The 20,193-nt window shown below is 28.7% G+C and overlaps 1 protein-coding gene across 2 annotated transcripts; it reads left to right on the top strand.

The window, feature by feature from the left end:
- Positions 1–8,410: 8,410 nt before the first annotated feature.
- LOC114188080 (uncharacterized) lies at positions 8,411–14,491 on the top strand. Of its 2 annotated transcripts, XM_028076593.2 has the most exons (10): positions 8,411–8,975; positions 10,258–10,408; positions 10,597–10,709; positions 11,179–11,260; positions 11,539–11,567; positions 12,261–12,354; positions 12,586–12,675; positions 12,768–12,957; positions 13,667–13,699; positions 13,796–14,491. In XM_028076593.2, exons 2-10 carry the CDS (start codon positions 10,265–10,267, stop codon positions 14,083–14,085), a joined length of 1,065 nt encoding a protein of 354 aa, XP_027932394.1. In that variant the 5' UTR covers positions 8,411–8,975; positions 10,258–10,264; the 3' UTR covers positions 14,086–14,491. The 2 variants fall into 2 exon arrangements, with proteins under 2 accessions (XP_027932394.1, XP_027932396.1); XM_028076595.2 differs by lacking the exon at positions 13,667–13,699 and having other exon boundaries at positions 8,450–8,975.
- Positions 14,492–20,193: the final 5,702 nt, after the last annotated feature.

The following is a 20,193-nucleotide window of genomic DNA, read 5'->3' on the forward strand; positions in this document are numbered from 1 at the left end:
AAGTTCTTACTGTGTTTTGTGATAGCCAAAGTGTTATTCATTTAACCAAGAATAATCGTTATCACGACAAGACCAAACACATCAATATAAAACATCACTTTATTAGAGATGTTGTTGTTGGAGAAATTATGGTTGTAAAGATTCATACTTCTGAGAATCCAGCAGACATGCTTACCAAGCTACTTCCAGTTACCAAGTTTGAACATTGTTTGGACTTGGTTGGTCTATACAGCATTTGAATGCCCTTTGGGGCTTTATCGGACAATGAACACTTGTAGAATTCGAACCAAGGTGGAGATTGTTAGAATATGTGGTTCTCATTCAATTCCTAATACCACACGTTACTTAAGCACTAATTATTAATTATTTACTGCTTAAGTTTTGAAGACTCTTCATATGGCCTATTTACTGGTTCAGTTTTGAAGACTTTTCATATGGCCTATTTACTGCTTCAGTTTTGAAGACTCTTCATATGGCCTATTTACTGCTTCAGTTTTGAAGACTCTTCATATGGCCTATTTACTAGTGCAGTTTTGAAGCCTATAAATAACATCTCCATGACTTGAAAAAAATATAAAAAAACATTTACAGAGACACACTTTGTAAAGACATCTGAGTGTTTTTTGGTGAGGATTCTTGTTCCCATTTAAGAGCTTTGTACTCTTCTTTTCATAGTGGAACTTTGTTCATTATCGTCCCGTGGTTTTTCCTCTTACATTCAAAAGAGGTTTTCCACGTAAATCCTTGTGTGTTATTTCTCTTGCTCTTTTATTTGCTTCTCTTTAATTTCCAATTGTCACGATCCTGTGCTTCCGCATACTATGATACCATAACATTTACCATATTCTGCATCTAATTTTTCATATCTAAAGCACATTTAACATTACCTTCTACCCAACCCAAATTAAATCCAAAAGAGTTAGCTTCTTCCCATAATTGTTCCAAATGATTCCACATTTCATCATTCATATCTTCGATCTGTTTAGTCTTCAAATAATTAAGAAGGTGACCCAAAGTTGAGAATGTCATTTACCTATACTTGCCACCTCTCTTTTCTTGACTTACAAGCAATAAGGGATGTTCTAAACATACATCTCCTAAAAATGGAACAAAATCTAGATTCATTCTTGGAAATGATGTTAAAAACATATTATGGAAAAAAATATTATTGACGTCAGTGAGAAGGTAATCATCAATGTTGATTAGAGGTCGATAGGGTTCACTGTACACATACTTAATGACAAAAAATCAGCTTCAATCATTAGAGTATCATTCAAAACAAACTCATTTCTTTCATTGAGTTGACTTAAAAACAGTAAAAGAATCGAAACCGAAAAAATATTGATCATAACTAAACTCATATTCCCATCCTGAAAAATCAACACACGGATTAAAAGTAATAGACTCAATAACATCAAAACAAATTATTCTTTTATGCAAAATCTCCTAATTGTTTAAATTATTATCATGAAATACGATAAAACTGATTTTTAAATAGATTATACATATAACATAAACTTAAAATTAAAAAAAAGAATATGAAAATATCCTTTCTTATCGTCCTTTTTGTCATGAAGATGTTAACTAAAGCCAAAGTGAATTTTGCAAATCTTTTCCAGTCTTGAGGTAAATTTATACTATCTTTCTCTGCTCCAAGATAAATTCTGATGGGATTCTCAGTGCCCCAGTTCAGGAGAAAACAATGTACCTAAAAAGCAAAGTTCAAACAATTAATAAAACTAACATAATACACAACATCAGAACCACAAACAGTAAACAAAATTTTAATAAAACATCATTCGAGATCATCCCCTACGAAACTTTTGGAGATAATCTTATATTTGAGATTCAATGTAGAGAAGTTGATATACTTAGAAGTATTTCTATGATACATCAATTTAGGCCAATGGTTGTTATTTTCCATTGTATAGCTTCAATTTGAGAGAGGTGTAAAAAGTAATTAAATGCGGGAGATAATTTTATCTTTGAGATTCAATGTAGAGAACTTGATATGCTTACAAGTATTTCTATGATACATCAATCTATAGGCCAATGATTTTTACTTTCCATTATAGTAACTTCAATTTGAAAGAGGTGTAAAAAGTAATTAAACACGAATTAAAAAGAATTGTGAGGTTCAGATTGTGAAAAAGAAGTACTAAACAAAATGCAAATAACGAGGGGTAGGAAATTTAAAATTTGATGCAAAAAATTTGGTACAAAATACAAAAGAGATTATATTACGTACACTAAACTAACATATATTACATATATTACGTACAATACGTACAAAAACTTATAGTGCATATAAATATTATATCACGTACACAAACATATATCACATACATACAAAAATGTATAATACGTACAAAAACTTATAGTATATACAAAAAATTGTATCACGTACAAAAACATAATTACGTACAAACTTATTCCAAATGATTCCAAATTTTATCATTCATATCTTCGACTTGTTTAGTCTTTAAATAATTAAGAAGACGACCCAAAGCTGAGAATGTCATTTCACTATACTTGTCACTCGTCTTTACTTGACTTACAAACAGTAAATATGCAGATCCTAAAGATGAAACAAAATCTGGATTCATTCCTAAAATGATGTTAAAAATATATTATGGAAAAAAAGATTATTACGTCAACGGGAAGGTAATCATTCCTAAAAAGATTCATTCCTAAAATGATGTTAAAAATATTATTATCAACGGGAAGGTAATCATCAACGTTGAGTAGAGGCCGATAGGGTTACCCATACTTAATGACAAAAAACCTGCTTCAATCATTAGGATATAATTCTGAAACCGGTAAAAGAATCGAAACCGAAAAAGGTTGATCATAACTAAATTCGTATTCCCATTTTGAAAAATCAACACATAAATAAATAATAGACTAAATAATATCAAAACAAATTATTCTTCTTCTGTACAAAATCTCCTAATTTTTTAAATAATTATCATAAAATACGATAAAACTAACTTTTAAATAGATTATACATATAACATAAACTTAAAATTAAAAAAATAATAAAAATATGAAAAATATCTTTTTCTTATCATCATCCTGTCATTAACTACGGCCAAAGTGAAATTTGTAAATCTTAACTCCTAGTAAATTTCAAAGGGATCGTCGGTGCCCTCAGATCGAGAGATAACAATGTACCTAAAAAGCAAAGTTCAAACAACTAATAAAACTAACATAAAATATAACATCAGAATTATAAAAAGTAAACAAAATTTTAATAAAGCATCATTCATCCGGTATGAAGCTTTTGGAGAGAATATTGTCTTTTAGATTCAATGTAGAGAAGTTGATATGGTTGCAAGTATTTTTATGATACATTAATTTAGACTATTTGGTGTTATTTTTCATTGTTGTAACTTAAATTCGGAAGAGGTGCAAAAAGCAGTTAAACGTGAGAGGTGTAAGGAGCAATTAAATAAAAAAAATAGTGAGGTGTAAGTAGTGAAATATAGGTGTGAAGTAGTAAACAAAATGCAAATAATGTGGGGTGTAAGAAATTAAAAATTTGGTAAAAGCTTAAATATCGAGACCACCTAATATTCAGACATCACCAATATAAGTCACCTAGCCAAGTAGTCGGTCGAGACCGACTACCCGAACACACCTGCTAAGTTCTCCAAAAAGCTAAGGAGACCCCCGCATTCAATAGGCCTCTAAGGCCTGGGTGGGGGCCCAGGCCCACTCATGGCCCAAACTAGGGCCCAGGTCAAGACCCAGTCCATGTAATGGTCAAACGTCATTAACATTCTATAAATACGCGTGGACCCCATCATTTAAAGGTACGCATTCATTAATCATTGATTTGACTCTCTGAGAGCTTTGACTTACTTGAGCTTCGGAGATTCTTCTGCAGGTAACCCCTCCCGGGTCCAAGCTGACATGTATCGACCAGGAAGAGGCCAACTGAAGAGATAGCGGACTACATGGTAAGGTGACGCTTGTGCCTAACTTATCTCATTTGTTCTCTGCAGGAACAATTGGGTGTAACTTGATAAAAAAAAGGGTCAAATTGCAAACCACTCCTAGAGACAACTTCTAGCATGATTTTGATAAAGAAAAATTGTAGAGAGTGATTTGATAAACTATTCTAGCATGATTTGTGCCATCAGACCTAAAGAAAATTTTGCAAACAACTTCTAAAGACAGTAAATGATGCTAAATAGAAGTGAGGGTTGGGTAATGAAGTGTCGAACTAAAGTAAATGATTTAGTAGAAAATATGGAGATGCTAAATGATTACACATACAATAAAAGATAATATGAATGAATATATTGCGACAAAAGTTTGAAGTACAGCATTATAGAGAAGATGACAAGATTTGTTTGCAGTGATTTGGTCATGTGACAAGAATGTCAGATGGATAACCTAATACAATGAAATGAAAGTAGATCAAAACCTAAGAAAATATTTTTATTTTGAGAGGTGCAAAAAAACTGTGTCTCTAGAGTCTGTCTATCGGAATCTTTTATTGGCTTGATCGCTGCCCTTTCTAAATATGTGTTGTCGTATTTGATTAACCGAAGACAAGTAATTTTTGCAACATGTATTAGCTAGAGTTTATGGTGTTCTATAGTTCTTCGAAGACATCAGATAAGGATGATACTGTTTTTCTTAGAATGCTAATGCTTGGTCCAGAACACTCTGAGAAACAGTTATACGAAAACGAAGTCTTGCTTGTGCATGTTCAGTCAATGCACTGAATAAAAATAAAAATAAAAATCTTGAAGTACAAACTTAGTTGCGAGAAGAGAATGAAGAAGAAGAAGAAAATCATGGTGTGTCGAGTGTGTGCTAGGGTAACAGAAAAACAACTTAAAAAACTTAAACAAATAAAAAATAAAAAATATATCAGATCGTACGAAAAAGAGAAGAGAGATCAAGAAGACTGTACGAAAACTAAGAATAACTTCTTCTTTCTCCTCTTCCTTAATCTTATTTTATTTTATTTTTAAAATTTGTTTTAAGTTTCAATATATAGTATTTATGATAGATGTCTCCTAAGCAAATAAAAATTATTATTATAAAATAAATTTTCAGCATATACTGAAGAAAATATTTATTTTTATGAGTTATATTTATAGCATTATACGAAGGTTCATCATTTCAATATTTAGATTTCTTTTTCAATCATATCTTTTAATAAAAAGAATTAAATTAAATAATTATCTTAGAATCTTTACTTTTTAAGCGATATTTTTAAAAATTTAATTATTTTTATTTAATTTTTTAAAATTTTACCTTTTCTATTCTACTGTTTTTTCAAAAAATTAATTATTTTATAAACTGATATAATTATTTATAATAAAAAATTACTTATAAAGTAAAATTATAAAAATATTTATATTTCTTTTAGAATTATAATTTTTTTATTATTATATAAAAATTAACGTAAATGCTCCTATCATATGTGATTTGGCCAGTAATATAATCATTTTTTAAATACTTGGATATGTAATGTTACTAGTCTTATATGCAGACCGGTTAATTACATTTCATTTTTAGTATAATTTAAGTCTGCGATAAATTTGAGAATTTTTAATTAAAATTTTATTTAATTCTTTTATTGAGTACTTAATAAATTAATTTTTTTTAATTTAATTTTCGTAGTTAACCTTTTTGTTAAACCGAGTAATATAGAAGCTAAATAGTTTACATGATTTTTATCTTTGTCATGTTAGTTAATTGTTGTCATATATTATTTTATGTTTTCTTATTTTCTATTTTAAAGTTTAAAATTTTATATTTTATAATTTTGTAATTTTATAATTGTATAATTTATTATTAATGTAATATATGTTACAATATTGATGTGACATATAATAAAAAAATTCAAAAAAATTAAAAATTAAAAAAGAAATAAGAGCTGACACATTTTAAAATTTATGAACCCAATAAAAATTAATAAAAATTTGGAAAATTATTTATGAGTTTTGTAAAAAATGAAGATAAAAAAATATTTTAACCTACTAATTAAGTTTAACCATTCATATTACACATTACTCGGTTCTTTGGGGTTACTACTCTACTTTTCTTTACATAATCTATAATAATATATATAAAGAGAATTTTCTTTTTTATGTCCACATTTTAAAATATTGATTTTATCCTTTAAAATATATTTATTTATTAATTTTTTTAAAATTAACTGTTACTTTTATAAATTTTTTATAAAATTGTCTACTTCGGTTTCTTCTCTTTTCTTTATTTGTGAACGATTAGTCTTTCATCTTTTCTTATATATTTTACTTAATTTTTAATAAATATAATTTTATTTTATATATTAATTTAATAACATTATAATATTATCACCTACTAATATAATATCACGTGTATAAAAAAATATGTACACACAAACACAATAGTGCATATTTACACTAGTTTAAAATAATAATAATAATAATAATAATAATAAAACCCAATTTATTCTAATTACATCCTATTTTTCTTCTTACGAAACTTTTTTTTTATTAGCGGTCCAATGTCGCGTTTCATTTTCACACTCTCATTCTTATTTTCACACCCTCCGATATTTTCACCAGTGAGATGTGGCAATCTCTTTTCTTTCACCTAATACTCAAATTCACTCACACTCACACCTGACGCACACATCACACAACCCTCGCGCTCGCTCAACCCACGCTCAATCACACCGGACGCATACATCACACAACCCTCACACACACTCACGACTCACGCGAAAAAAAAAAAAGATTCACACACCATAACAAAAAAATTACCACCAAGAGGCTTCTGGATTCTCTTTTAGCTTTTCACGGTCTTCTTCTTCTCCCACCAGCATTTGTTCTGGACTTCGTCGAACAGAGCGTCCAATTTCGCTCAGAGAGTCACCACCGTTGAAGCCCACGGCCAAACCCCTCGCCTTCGTCCACCACAGACTCTGTCGTTCACCACGCTCACTGAACCGACTTGACATTGTGAGCCGCCACGAGATTGTGCGCTTAACTCCACTTGCATCCCCGTTCCTCTCTATTCTCTATATCGGTATCTCTGAGGTATTTCACTTTCCTCCTTCCTCTATTTTTCCGATTTGGATTTCACATTAAATGCTAATTGGGGTTTGTTTCGGGTCGTAAGCTGTTGGAACCAAATTGAATTGATGAGGCTATGGTTTAGTTTGGGATTAATGATTGAAATTCTGACGTTGAAGAAATTGTATAACCTAACCTCTGTTTTGATTTAATTTGATGTTGTTTATGGTTTAAATGCATTGAGCATCGCGTTGGATTTTTTGTATTTGGTTTGAACATGAATTTTGATGGATGTAGTTTCCAAGTTTCTGGTATGCGGAAACCTGGGTTTCTAAATTAGGATTGGTGCATTTTGGCTTTGATAAATATAAGAGAATGGGTTGTTGGGGTAAACTTTTTATGGTCGAGTATATGTGTACGGTCGGGTTTCAATTTGATGTTGATTAATTGGTTTGTGATTGAGTAAGAATTTACTGATTGTAATTGGTTTGTTGTTAATGAAATTTTGGGCTTGAGTTTTGACGCAAACCCTTTAGTATTGGAAGTGGGAATTCCTGAATCACTTTGTCGTGGTGAATTTGAAAAGGAAAAAAAACGTGTGAGAGTATTTTTGTCTTGGATTGATTGATTGTTGTGGGAAGCATTGAATTTATGGGTTTACTTTACAAATATTAATGCTATTTTTACTGGAGTGGAGAAAGTAGTTGCTACTATTGTTCCGTCATATATACTATTGCATAGTATTTGGTTTTCTTATTTTGCACGATGAGTTTTATGGGTTTATTTGTGGATTTCGGAATTCATGGTTGAGTGTGTTTAAAGTTGACAAAATGCTTTGGTGTAAAGTTGAAGCAGAAACAGGAAAAGTAGAATCTGAAGCATTGGGGTTTTTGAATTTATTAGTGTTAACCTTTTTTTTTAGTGAATTCTTTGACGTCTTATTTAATTTGTTTGGAACTGTTTAATACTTATTTGAAGATGAACAGGATTTGTTTGGAACATCCTAGTCTATGACCCGAAACACTCGATTTGATCCAGACAAATAAAGACAAATAAAATGTATTTTTAAAAATTAAAAATAGAAAAAAGTAATAATAGATAAAAAAAATGGTTGAAATAAAGTTTATAAAAAGAAAATTTAAAAGAAAATTAATTTATAAGTTAATTAATAATTAAAAACAATAATAACAAAAAGATAATCATTTAGAGTCCATATTCTTGATCCATTTTTTATTAATAAAAAAATTAATAATAAAAACTCAATCTATTCTAATTGTACACTACTTTTTTCCTATTCTTACCCATTTTCTTTCAAAGAATCTAACTCCTATCTACTAATCCCACACCCTTTTTTCTATTACTCATATTCATAAACCCTCATCCACTCTTGAAATGCCACGTGGCACTTCAAAAAAACCCTCAGCCTCGTACAAACCTCACACACCACAACGCAGCACCCACTCACCTAACATCCACTAAACTCACACATACATCTCACTCACGCACACACACGAGGCATCTCACTCTCCAAAATCCTCACGCACACCACTCACGCCAGTCAAACACTATTCACTCAATCACACACCTCACGCACCTAAACATCGAAGACACGAACCACTCAGTCACCACATCACTTACGCACCTAATGCACACACCAATTTGGGGATTTTGGTTTGACTCACCAGCACTCACCACAAATTCAGGACCCATGCCTCATCTTTGAGGGAGGAACGCATCACGCACACGACGGTTCTCACCAACACAACACATCTGCTTCTTCTCCACGAAACCCTCACAAACATAGGGAGAGGCCTCCATTCACCCCCAATCTTCAAACATTGCAATCCATTGTCGAGGTCACACTCATCGATTGGAGGCGCTGAACTTTCTATCTGGCAAGCTTCAATCACCACGGTCACCGACGTCCATTGTTGAATAATTAATTTCATGGTAATGCATTTGGTTTGGGCTGGATGAATGTAATATTTTTGGATTGCTTTGTTCTTACTTTGATTCATTATTTGATGCTTGAAAAGTTACTTGGGCAAGTAAGCGAGTTGGGATTGTGGGGTTATAATGTTTCTGGATTTGGATTTGGATTGATGAGTTAGAGTCAGTACTGCCTATGGGATGTATTGAGGAAAGGGCCGTGAAAAAGTGCTGGATGAATTGCATTGGTATAGATTTAATTCCATAATTGATTTGTTTGAGCAGTTTCGTTAATTGGTAATTTGGGCCAATGCTTTTTGCTGTTTTCATTAATTGTTTTCAGTTTATAGTTGTGATTTGAATCTGAATTTCTGGTGTTGAACGAATGGTAATTTATGTGTTCGTTTTAGCATATTCTTGGGTTGGGATTGATTTAAGTTGCTGGTTCAAATGCACCGAGTGTTTGTGTTTTAGTTCACGATTAAATGTGATTTTGTATGGGTTTGATTTCTTTATTGATGAATGTTTTAGAAAAAATCTATGAATGAAGTTATGAATTCTCCTGGTGTTATGATAGTGTAAGCTGATTATCCGTGGATCTTGGACTGTAATGATTTGAAATCATATAATATTCAGATTGGATTTTAATGCTTAGTTTGATTTTGTTTGGATTTAGAGCTGTTTTTTTTGTGATAAAGGGCTTTGCACAAGGTTTTGTTTTGTTATATCTTTATATCATTTGGGTTTACTTTAAAATCAATTTAGGTTTAGGCCATCAGTAGGTTTTCTCTTTTTATTCGCAAAGCCAATTCAGGCCCATTTCAATCTATAAGCATAATTACATTAACATGACCCAATTTCCTTTATTAATAAATAAAAATGAAAACAAAGCTAGTTTCACATGTTTTCTTAAATAAATTTTGGATATCTATAGGTTTTAAAACAAAAGCATGAGTACTCAACCGCATCAGCCTTGTACTTTCAATGCCTTCCGTTTTTTTTCATAAATAATTAAAATATGTTTTTAAAAAGTATGAGTACTCTTTTAAAAGGTATGAGTACTCAAGCGATCATCTGCAACCGGTCTAGCATTTAATTCCTTTCATTTTTTTATAAATAATTAAAATACCTTTTTAAAAGGTATGAGTACTTGAGCCATCAACTTAGTACTTAATGTATTTCTTTTTAGTCAATAATCAAAATGGTTTTTAAAAAAGCATGAGTACTCGATTGATCGTCTGCTTCGGTCTAGTATTTAATGTCTTTCGTTTTGAAGATGTCTGTCTGATGGCTGCTTTGGCAGGGAGTCAATGGATACCGAATTTGAAACAATTGAGGCGAGAATAACATCTATGCTTCCGCAACTCCAATCTGAGTGTGGCATTCTACAGAGAATAGTGTACAAAAATAAGAACCAGCACCGACGCTCTTCCTATTTCCAGCGTCTTTTGAAGGTTCACTGCATGTTATGTTTTACAGTTTTTCCAGTCAACATTCAATATGTAATTGCATAATGTTTCACAAATATCATGAAAGTTTTTTTTTCTTTGTAATATACTTTTTTTAAAAAATGATTGCATCTGTGGGGAAAATTGTATTTACATCTCTTGGGGTTTTGTTTGTTTTGTATTGAAATTTGTAGGTGAGAAGGGATTTAAGACTTCTGCAATCAGCAAACTTGGAGGAGCTTGTAACATCATGCCTCCATGTTATCAAAGGAGATAAACCAAGACAGAAAATTATTCTTTTAGAGAGGTAGCTCTATATTATTAACAATTATTTTGCTTGGTGTTTTCCAAATCATGTTCAAAGAATTAATTTAGCTATACAATTGTGATAATGGCAAGGAAGTATGATTGGATGTTTAAAATATGTTGTATTTATATTTTTATTGTGATGATATTTCAGGAAATTAGTCTCTGGTGCTTAGCACTTTGTCATGAGGATTCTTTGTTTATAAGATGTTGAATTTTGTTTGCCTTTTCCTTATGTGCAAGGCAAAGAAAAAGGAAATGGAAAACTTTGAAATTCTCATTTACATGATCTCATAAAAATAGAAAATGACTATTTTTAAACCGTTATATAGACCTGCTTGCTGTACACATATGGTTAAATGTGTGAATGTGGATCATGCAGCGGTATTCTTCTTACATATGATGATATTATAATTTATAACTCCTGTCTTGTTGATGATGATAGTTTTTGACATACTGTTCTTTAACAGCTTAAAAAGAAGAAAATGTGATGGTGAAAAAAAGCACAATTTTATGGAGCGATTGGTAGGAGCTGCACGCTTATTAGCTGAGGTGAAATTGCTGATCAATAATATTGTTGCTCTAAATTCTAAATATTTTCCTTATTTAGTACTCTAAGATCAACGTATATATACTGTGGTAGGTCATTAGCTGTCCTCTTCCCATGTATACAATGCAATGCAGTATAATTATAATGAGGATTTGGTACAAATTGTATGATTCTAATTGAAATAATTTTGTCAATTCATCTTAATAGAGTTAACCTGGGGTTGTTTATATTTATGAAATCTGCTCTCTTATTTCAATTTATGTTTTGTTTTCTTATGCAGATGGTTGAACCAATATTGAAGGCTGCTTCGTATCCATATATTTTAATGCTTGGCTCATTTATTCTACAATTTTATAAATTGGCCATACTATGATCACGACATGATGCTAATATTTTTTCTTATTTCTTATTACGGGTACTAGTTAGTTGGTTCTTGGTGTTACCAAATGATAGATGTGATTAACATGCTCCACAATAGGATTGTGGTATTCTTTTTTCATTATCTTTTCCCCCATTTAACTACAATCCTATCTGTAAACATAAGAAGCTTACTTGCATATACTGATTCTATACACCAACTTAATGCTGGATTTTATCTTTTGTGTTCTGTCTTTTTTGTTTCTTTTTTTATGCTGATATTTTTCCCACTGTGTTTGTTGATTGATCTAGATTTTCATTGAAACATGGACTTCTCTATTCGTACTTGCCATGTTGATTTCATCTCCACTTCCCTTCAACAGTCCCATATTATGTTGTTTTTGAAGTTTTACATTTCTGATTTTGTTTGGTTATGGTTATCTAATGTGATATTTTGGTATTTTATTTTATCCATGAATCATCATTCTGCTCTATACTTTGGAGAAGTAGAATACACACACCCTTGAAAGTTTTTATCACCATTAATGTCAGTAGCACTAGAAGCCCTTTAATATTCTTTTTTATCATTTTATGAGAATCTGTTAAAATTGCAAAATAAAAGCTCTTTCCTTGACAATTTCATAGTGAGATATCTGTATTGTTTGCACAATCCTTTTTTACGGGATTTTCTCTGACAATCATGGCTTTGCTTGCACGTCTTCGAGTCTTGGTTCAACAAGTAAGATTTCCAAGTTTATATATTGAATCTTGACTATATCATTTATTAAGTTTCAATTTAGATAATGTAAGCTAATTCAGAGGTACTTTTCAAATTAGCTGGAAAGTAAAAGACATTATCAGATTGATTATAGATACTGTAAAACGTAAATTATACTTCACTGTGATCATGCATTTATTGTATAGCATTATTGATCGAATTGACTTGAACTCTTTTATCCTCCTTGCACAGATATTACTTGATGTTGTTTCATTGTTCAACATGGTTTCTTCTCTCTCTATAACCAAACAGTCAACGAAAATAACTCTTAATGGAATTGAGGTTAGTTTGTTCCTCTAAGTTTTCCACATATGAATGTGAAATGATAGGCTGATATGTTTTCTTCTCCCTTATTGATATATCCTATGACGCAGGTTTTTAGAGATTTCTATCCTGTTAATGATGATTTTGTTACATTAGATTGTGTTTGGGAATCAGACAAGTTTATATTACACGAGAGGACGCATAAAAGGAAAAATGAAACTCAAGCCGAGGACTATAATGAACATGCCTCTGTCCAAACTTCAAATGTGAATTATAATAGTATTGAATCTTTTCTCGGGGGTAAGAAGCATGATGTGCTTGTTTCTGCTGTTGCATATTCTCGAAGTCTTCTCTATTTTACTATTTAATTGTGTTAGTTCAGTTCATGGCAGTTTAACTGTTTTATATTGAACGTCTTTCTGGTGTTTGAAACAATGTTGTCCCTTTCATATTACTATATTACGTTAGTCAAGCATTTTATACAAGAAAGCACGGAATTTGTTGTATCTTGTTAATATGACTTATTTCTGTAGCTTCTCTTTTTCTGTTCAGAATAATTGTGAGCCAATGTTCTGTTTATTTAGTTATTGTTGTCATGGCTAGGTCTCAATCATGCGAGTGCTATTACACATAATACTAAGTAGTTTGATTGAATTGATCATGTCACCATAGAAGAATATTGGCAGAAATTATTAAAAGGGATCTCATGATGAATAATATAATTTAGAATTTAGGTTTTAGCCAAACACATTTACATTGCCTGGTCAATGTGACCAAACGTACTATTGCTGTTGAATTGATCTTGTCATCTTTGCTTGTTTTCGTATACTTTGTAGATTTCTTTCTATTGGGCTTACTAAATGGCATCTCATTTGTTGATAGTTTCTGCAAGTGGTTACATGCATGAAATTGTATACAAATCACATAAATAATATAATTACTTTTCTCTCTTCTTTCTTTGTGGTATTTCCATTTTATATCCAAAAAATTTAATGTTCCCTTGTTTCAGAAAGCCGTTCTCTATGTGAAGGTATGAGGGAAGGTCATTGTACGAAACTTATCTTTGCATATACGCAAAGAGGTTGTTTATGGTTGGTGCCTTTGTTTTAACCAAGGTTTAGTAAATTTTGTTGTGTAGATGATCAGCTTGAGGGAGTGGAAGCTGTTGCTGCCAAAGATCTCTGTCATGTAGACAATATGAATACTGATTTGTCGACTGACTCATCACAATTTGACTCTAAGATAACCATGTACCATGAGGAGGGAGAAAATCAAGACACCACAAAAGCCTCCATCAATGAATCTTCACAGCAAGCTGGTTTGCATACATCTTCAAGGTCTTCTACGAATGATAAACTCCACTCTATGCCAAAGAAGGTGGCATTTGTCTCCGTCAAGAATCTTACGTCAACTCGATCCACATCTTAGTGTCTGTTTGGTTGTTGTTGCACGTTACAGCACTTAGACCATGTTTCGGCTGAAGCAACAATTCATGGCTTCTGCATAATATTTTTTGCTGGATGGCGTGAAAATTTGGCCAAAAGTGAGTCATGAGCTATTGATGTTAAGATATTTTTCAACTTCATGGGAGATTGCGGTGGCCAAACAAGGGATGATGCATGGGAGATAGGGTCATGACTAATGATCTTTATTTACTGATGTAAATGCAAAGACTAATTTTAAACATAACAGGGTAGTTTTATTCTTTTGATTTCTTAGCTTTTGAACACTCCTTGGTAGGTAGGAATCATATTTTTTTGGGTCGAGAAGCATTAATCATATTTTAAAACGAATTGTCATTTGATGGATTAGGGAAAACTTGGGTTTGGTTTCACTTTTTACTTAAGTATATTTTATATTTAACTAAATTAGTTTACTAATTTATTATTTAACACACGATTTTCTTGAAGTACCTTTCTATTTAAAAGTACCTACACCTTACATTTTAAGAAGAAAACTAAGAATTGACTCTATTACTATGATATTGTTAAAGACTACGGGAAATGAAATAAAATTTCGAAAAAAGTGAATGTTAATTAAGGTCCCTGTATGTGTTAAAACACAATAAGAATTTTTTTTTTTTAAAATGTAAAATAGTACACCAGACCAGTTCATAAGACGGGTTGTATTTTTTTTAATTTTATATATTAAAATAATAAAGTAATGAAAATATTATGTAATGAAATATTATGAAAATTAGATTATATTGTTGTAAATGTTATTATTAAAGTAATGAAGTAGTAAATTATAGTGAATCGATAATAATTTTAGTTGTAAATATAATAAATAAAATTGATATTAGATAGAGATGTCAAAATAGGTTTCAACCCGTGAGCCAACTTGGCTCACCATAGGTTTGAGTCGGGTTGGGTTGAGAAAAATTTAGTTTTTTTTAAAAGTGGGCTGAATTTAACCCGGCTCACTTAATCCACAGGTTAAACTGGTTCGAGCCGGGTTGAGGGTGGGTTGACCCACTTAACCCACCAACATTTTTTTACAATTTTTATTAATAATTATTTACTACTACTAATTATATATGTTCACAATTTCGTATTTTTAAATACTAGAATGTTGCTCAATAATATTTGAATACTTTGAATGTTTAATTAATTTGACTGTTAAGTTATATACGTTGATACTTTAATCTTTAACTATAATCTTTATAGTAATTTACTCAAGCAACCGTTTTATAAACAATTTTTTCTAAATTAGCATGACAAACATGTGTAGTTTTTTTATTTATATTTTTGTTGAATAGCATGACGAAAAATGTGTAATATATGGACACTTTCTTGAAAATAATTCATCATATATTGGTGGTGAGCATGACGAAAACATTGGTTCTTGATTTTACTGTGATTGTCATCTCATGGGTTGCTTAAAAAATTATTTAAATATTTGAATACTAAAAAATATATACATAAATAATTTTTTTATGTAGGTTGGTGAGCCAACCCACTTAACCCGCCAACCCACTTAACCCTCCAACCCGTGATGGGTTGACCGGGTTGCAAAATTTCTGGCTCACAATAAAGTGAGTCAGGTTGGGTTCACTTATTTTCAACCCGGTTCGTAGTGAGTCAACCTGTGTAAGCCGAGTTGGCTCACTTTGACATGTCTATTATTAGAATATAGTGTAGTTAATTAATTTTACAAAAGTAAGCATGATTTTTTTTTGGTTTTGTTTTTATTTTAAATCTTTTTAAAACAATAATATAATTGTTATTATATTTATTTAACCTTTAAAAATACTAATAATAATAATAATATAAATTTTAAAAGATTAAAAATCTATTTAACAAAAATATTTAGTATAATAACATTTTTTATATTTTAAAAAAAAAACTTGAAATAATAAATCCACTATGAATAGTAATAATAACAATAAAAATAATAATGATACCAATAATAACAAACTAATGATAATAATAACAATAATATTTATGTTATAAATATTGATGTCAATGTTAATAATAAGACTAATGTTAACGATAATAATCTATAATTATATACAAAGATATACATCAACAACAAAACGAATAAAAATGACAAATACTTGAAATATGACCTGTAGTAAATAACATTAAAATGTGTATCTAACTATAATAGTAATAATATCATAATAATAATAATAATCGTAGTCATAAAAATAATAATAATAATAATAAAACAATTAACATTTAAAGAGATACACATTTTTTGTTTCATCTTTTTTTTTTTTAATTTTATAATCTTAATTATTATTTGTTAAATTAAAATAATTCTTCATAATAACAAATCATTTGCCAATTTTATCATTTTACTAATTTTAGTAACTATTTTTTTAATTCAAATAATTACACAGTTATATGGATAAAATGAACAACAAAACAAATAAAAGTATAAGGAATTAATATATGATCCCGTAGTAAATAAAAGTAAAATGTGTGTCAAACTATAATAATAATAACAATAATAATAATAATAATAATATCACTATAATATCGCGTAGTAATAAAAATACTAATAATAATAATAATACAACTACATATATAAAGATATAGACATCTTTTGTGTCCTTTTTTGTTTTTTCAATTTTATCCTCTTAATTATTATATTTTAAATTTAAATAATTATTTATAATAAAAAAATTATTTAGTTTTATTATATTACTAATTTTAATAACTATATTTTTGAATTAAAATAATTGTTCAAATGTAAAGACAAATGAACAACAAAATAAATAAGAAGGGCAAAATTGAAACATGATCGTACAAATTAAGATGTAACCATAATAATAAAATAATAATAATAGCTATTATAATATAGTTCTTAATAATAATAATAATAATAATAATATAATAATAGAAATAATTATACTTAATAATAACGATAATAATACTTATAGTTGATAGTAATAATGATCATAATAATTATAGTTGATAAAAATAATGATAATAATAATTATAGTTAATAATAATAATAATTTTACTTAGAGTTAGGGATGACAACGGACCGGATCGTGTATAAGTAGTACTTACTCACAATCTCACCCCGCAAAAGAAAATCTACTCGTTAGGTACTCACTTAAAAAGTATCCCAAAATTTCTTAAAACCCTAAGTACCTATGAATACCCACATACCCAAGAATATTTAAAAAATATATATATTTCATAAAAATTATAAAAAATAAAATAAAATAAAATATTAATTAAATTAAATTTTAATTTTAATTAAATTTAAGCTAATAAAATATAATTTCAATTTCAATTTTAATTAAATTTAACTTAATAAAATTTAAATTAAATTTTAATTTTAATTTTTTGTGGATAATGGATACCTAGTATGATACCCACACTCGACCTGTTTATATACTGACATCAAAATACCTGCTACCTTCTACACGTGGATATTTATTGGTAGTAACTACCGCAACGGATTTTATTCGTGGATACCCACGGATGTGAGTATTTTTGTCATCCCTAGTTAGATTTGAATAATAATAATAATATAAAAATAAAATAATGATATCATGAAAATTATGTTATATTGTTGTAAATGTTATCATTAAAGTAATGACTTAGTAAATCTAAGTGATATGATGATAATTACAGTTTTAGATATAATAAATAAAATTGATATCACAATATTATGCAATTAATTGATTTTCTAACATAATTATAATAATATGTGACCCATACGTGCACAATTTTTTTTCCAAATATTTTTAGAATAATAATATAATTATTATTATATTTATTTAACTATTAAAAATACTACTAATAATATTAATATAAATTATAAATTTTTAAAAGATTAAAATATATTTAACAAAAGTATTTAGTATAATAACGTTTTTTATAATTAAAAAAAATACTTCTAATAATAACACCACTTTGAATAGTAAAAATAATAATGATACTAATAATAAAAAAACTAATGATAATAATAATAGTAAAAATAATAGTGATACCAATAATAGAAAAACTAATGATAATAATAATAATGTTTATGCCATAAATATTAATGTCAATATTAATACTAAGACTAATGTTAACGATAATAATTTAGAATTATATATATAAAGATGTACATCAACAACAAAACAAATAAAGACAAGTAATTGAAATAAGATCCAGTAAATAAAATTATTTGTAACTTTTATCATTTTACTAATTTTAGTAACTATTTTTTTTTTCATTCAAATAATTTCATAGATATAGAGATAAAATGAACGATAAAGCAAATAAAAAGAGTAAGTAATCAAGCTCTTGTGAGCCAAGCTAGATATCTTAATACCATATTAATCACAACAAAATTGATTAGAAGTAATGTTAAACTCCGATAAAAGTATTATATTAATCAATTAGAGCTACTAATGTAATCAATTGTATAAGTCTGTTCAATGGACATTAAATTCAGTATTGAATTAATCAATTTTATTAAAATGGTGTAATCAATTAATTATGACAGAAAAGAGAGATCAGAGAGTTCTTGGAGCGTTCTTGAGTGAGCACTAATCAATTCCAACTACTTCATCAAGATTTGTTCAAAGATTGATTGGTGTGATGGTGTTCTTGCTTGGCTTAGGATGATCATGTAAATTCGGCTTGATTTACAAGTGTATTCATTCCTTAGATTCTGTTATTGATTTACATTTCTGTATCACTATGTAGGTGATGATGTTCTTGATGCAATTGTGTGTAGCATTGCATTAGGAAGTAATTATTGATAGGGTTATCAAGATCTTGATATCTTAGGGTTTAGAATTATTGAGGAGTACCTATAATTCTTGTAAAACTCTTTGATATAGTAGAAACGTTACTCGGATTGCTAGAAGAAGACTAGACGTACTTGAACCAAAAGAAGTAAATTTTTATCACAATTAATTCACCCCCTATTGTCTCTGAGTATTAGTCTCATCTATTTTGACACGGTGAGCCTCATTTAGAAATGAGGACGACATTGGTTTCTCAAATTTCTTTTATATATAGATTAATATATAACTTAATTTTTTAGTTTTAGTATATTTTATATATTTCACATTCTAAAAACTTTTATATTTTTATAGAGATTTATAACTCCTAAAATATTTATTGAATATTAATCGATGCCCAAAATAAATATCAAAATAGTCTTCTTCTTTTTTCATCATATATCCTATTTAAAAAAAATTGTTATAAATTTTTAAAAACATTTTACCACTATTTCGTAAAAAAAACACATTTATTAATTTACATCTAAATAATTACATTGTCCATATACAAAGAACTAATAAACATTTAAAGCATTTTCTCCCAAAAAAAAAAGGCTAACAAATAATAATTTATTAGATCTACCACTTGGATTTCTCCCCCATAATCTTTCCTAAATGAACTTTACAACTTCTTTTCAACCATTGTGTTGTTTCAGATAAGCAAAAAAAAAAAAAAAAAAAAAAAAAACGCATTCAAGTTTTAATAGTTATAGAGAAAAACGAATTTATCAAATGCATAGTTAATAAAATTCATATGTATACATATTTAATTTAATTAATTATATAGGTTACTTTTCTATATGCAATCATATACTCTGTGGCCAAGTTGGCTAATTCCAACCTCTATACATTTCATAACATTATTTGTATTAATTGATCACTATGACCTTATATATAAAAGAAATTGTTAAAACAATTATTAATATTATGCTTTACTTTTCACAAAATATATTAAAAGACTTGGTAAGATTTATTACAAAAATTCAGAGGGATATATATTGTTGTAATAAATACATTTAAATAATTTGTTAAAAATTAAATGGTTTAAATAATTAACCATATTTAATATGAGACCCTTTTTATAAATAAACTTTTCTGTATTTATAAATTGTTACGCATTTATCGTAATTGTTATACTTGTCGCATTTTTGAAAAATAAAATTATATTGAATTGTTTTTGATAAAGGTTAATATAATATAAATTATCATTTTATTATTTATATATTTATTTTTCACATAATCTTAAATTAATTTATATATATTATGAGGTTTAAATGAAAAGAGTAAAATAGAAAGTTTTA

Source organism: Vigna unguiculata, chromosome 6 (genome assembly GCF_037176805.1).
Source record: "Vigna unguiculata cultivar grain cowpea cultivar isolate G323 ecotype 2 chromosome 6, ASM3717680v1, whole genome shotgun sequence".
Taxonomy (NCBI): domain Eukaryota; kingdom Viridiplantae; phylum Streptophyta; class Magnoliopsida; order Fabales; family Fabaceae; genus Vigna; species Vigna unguiculata.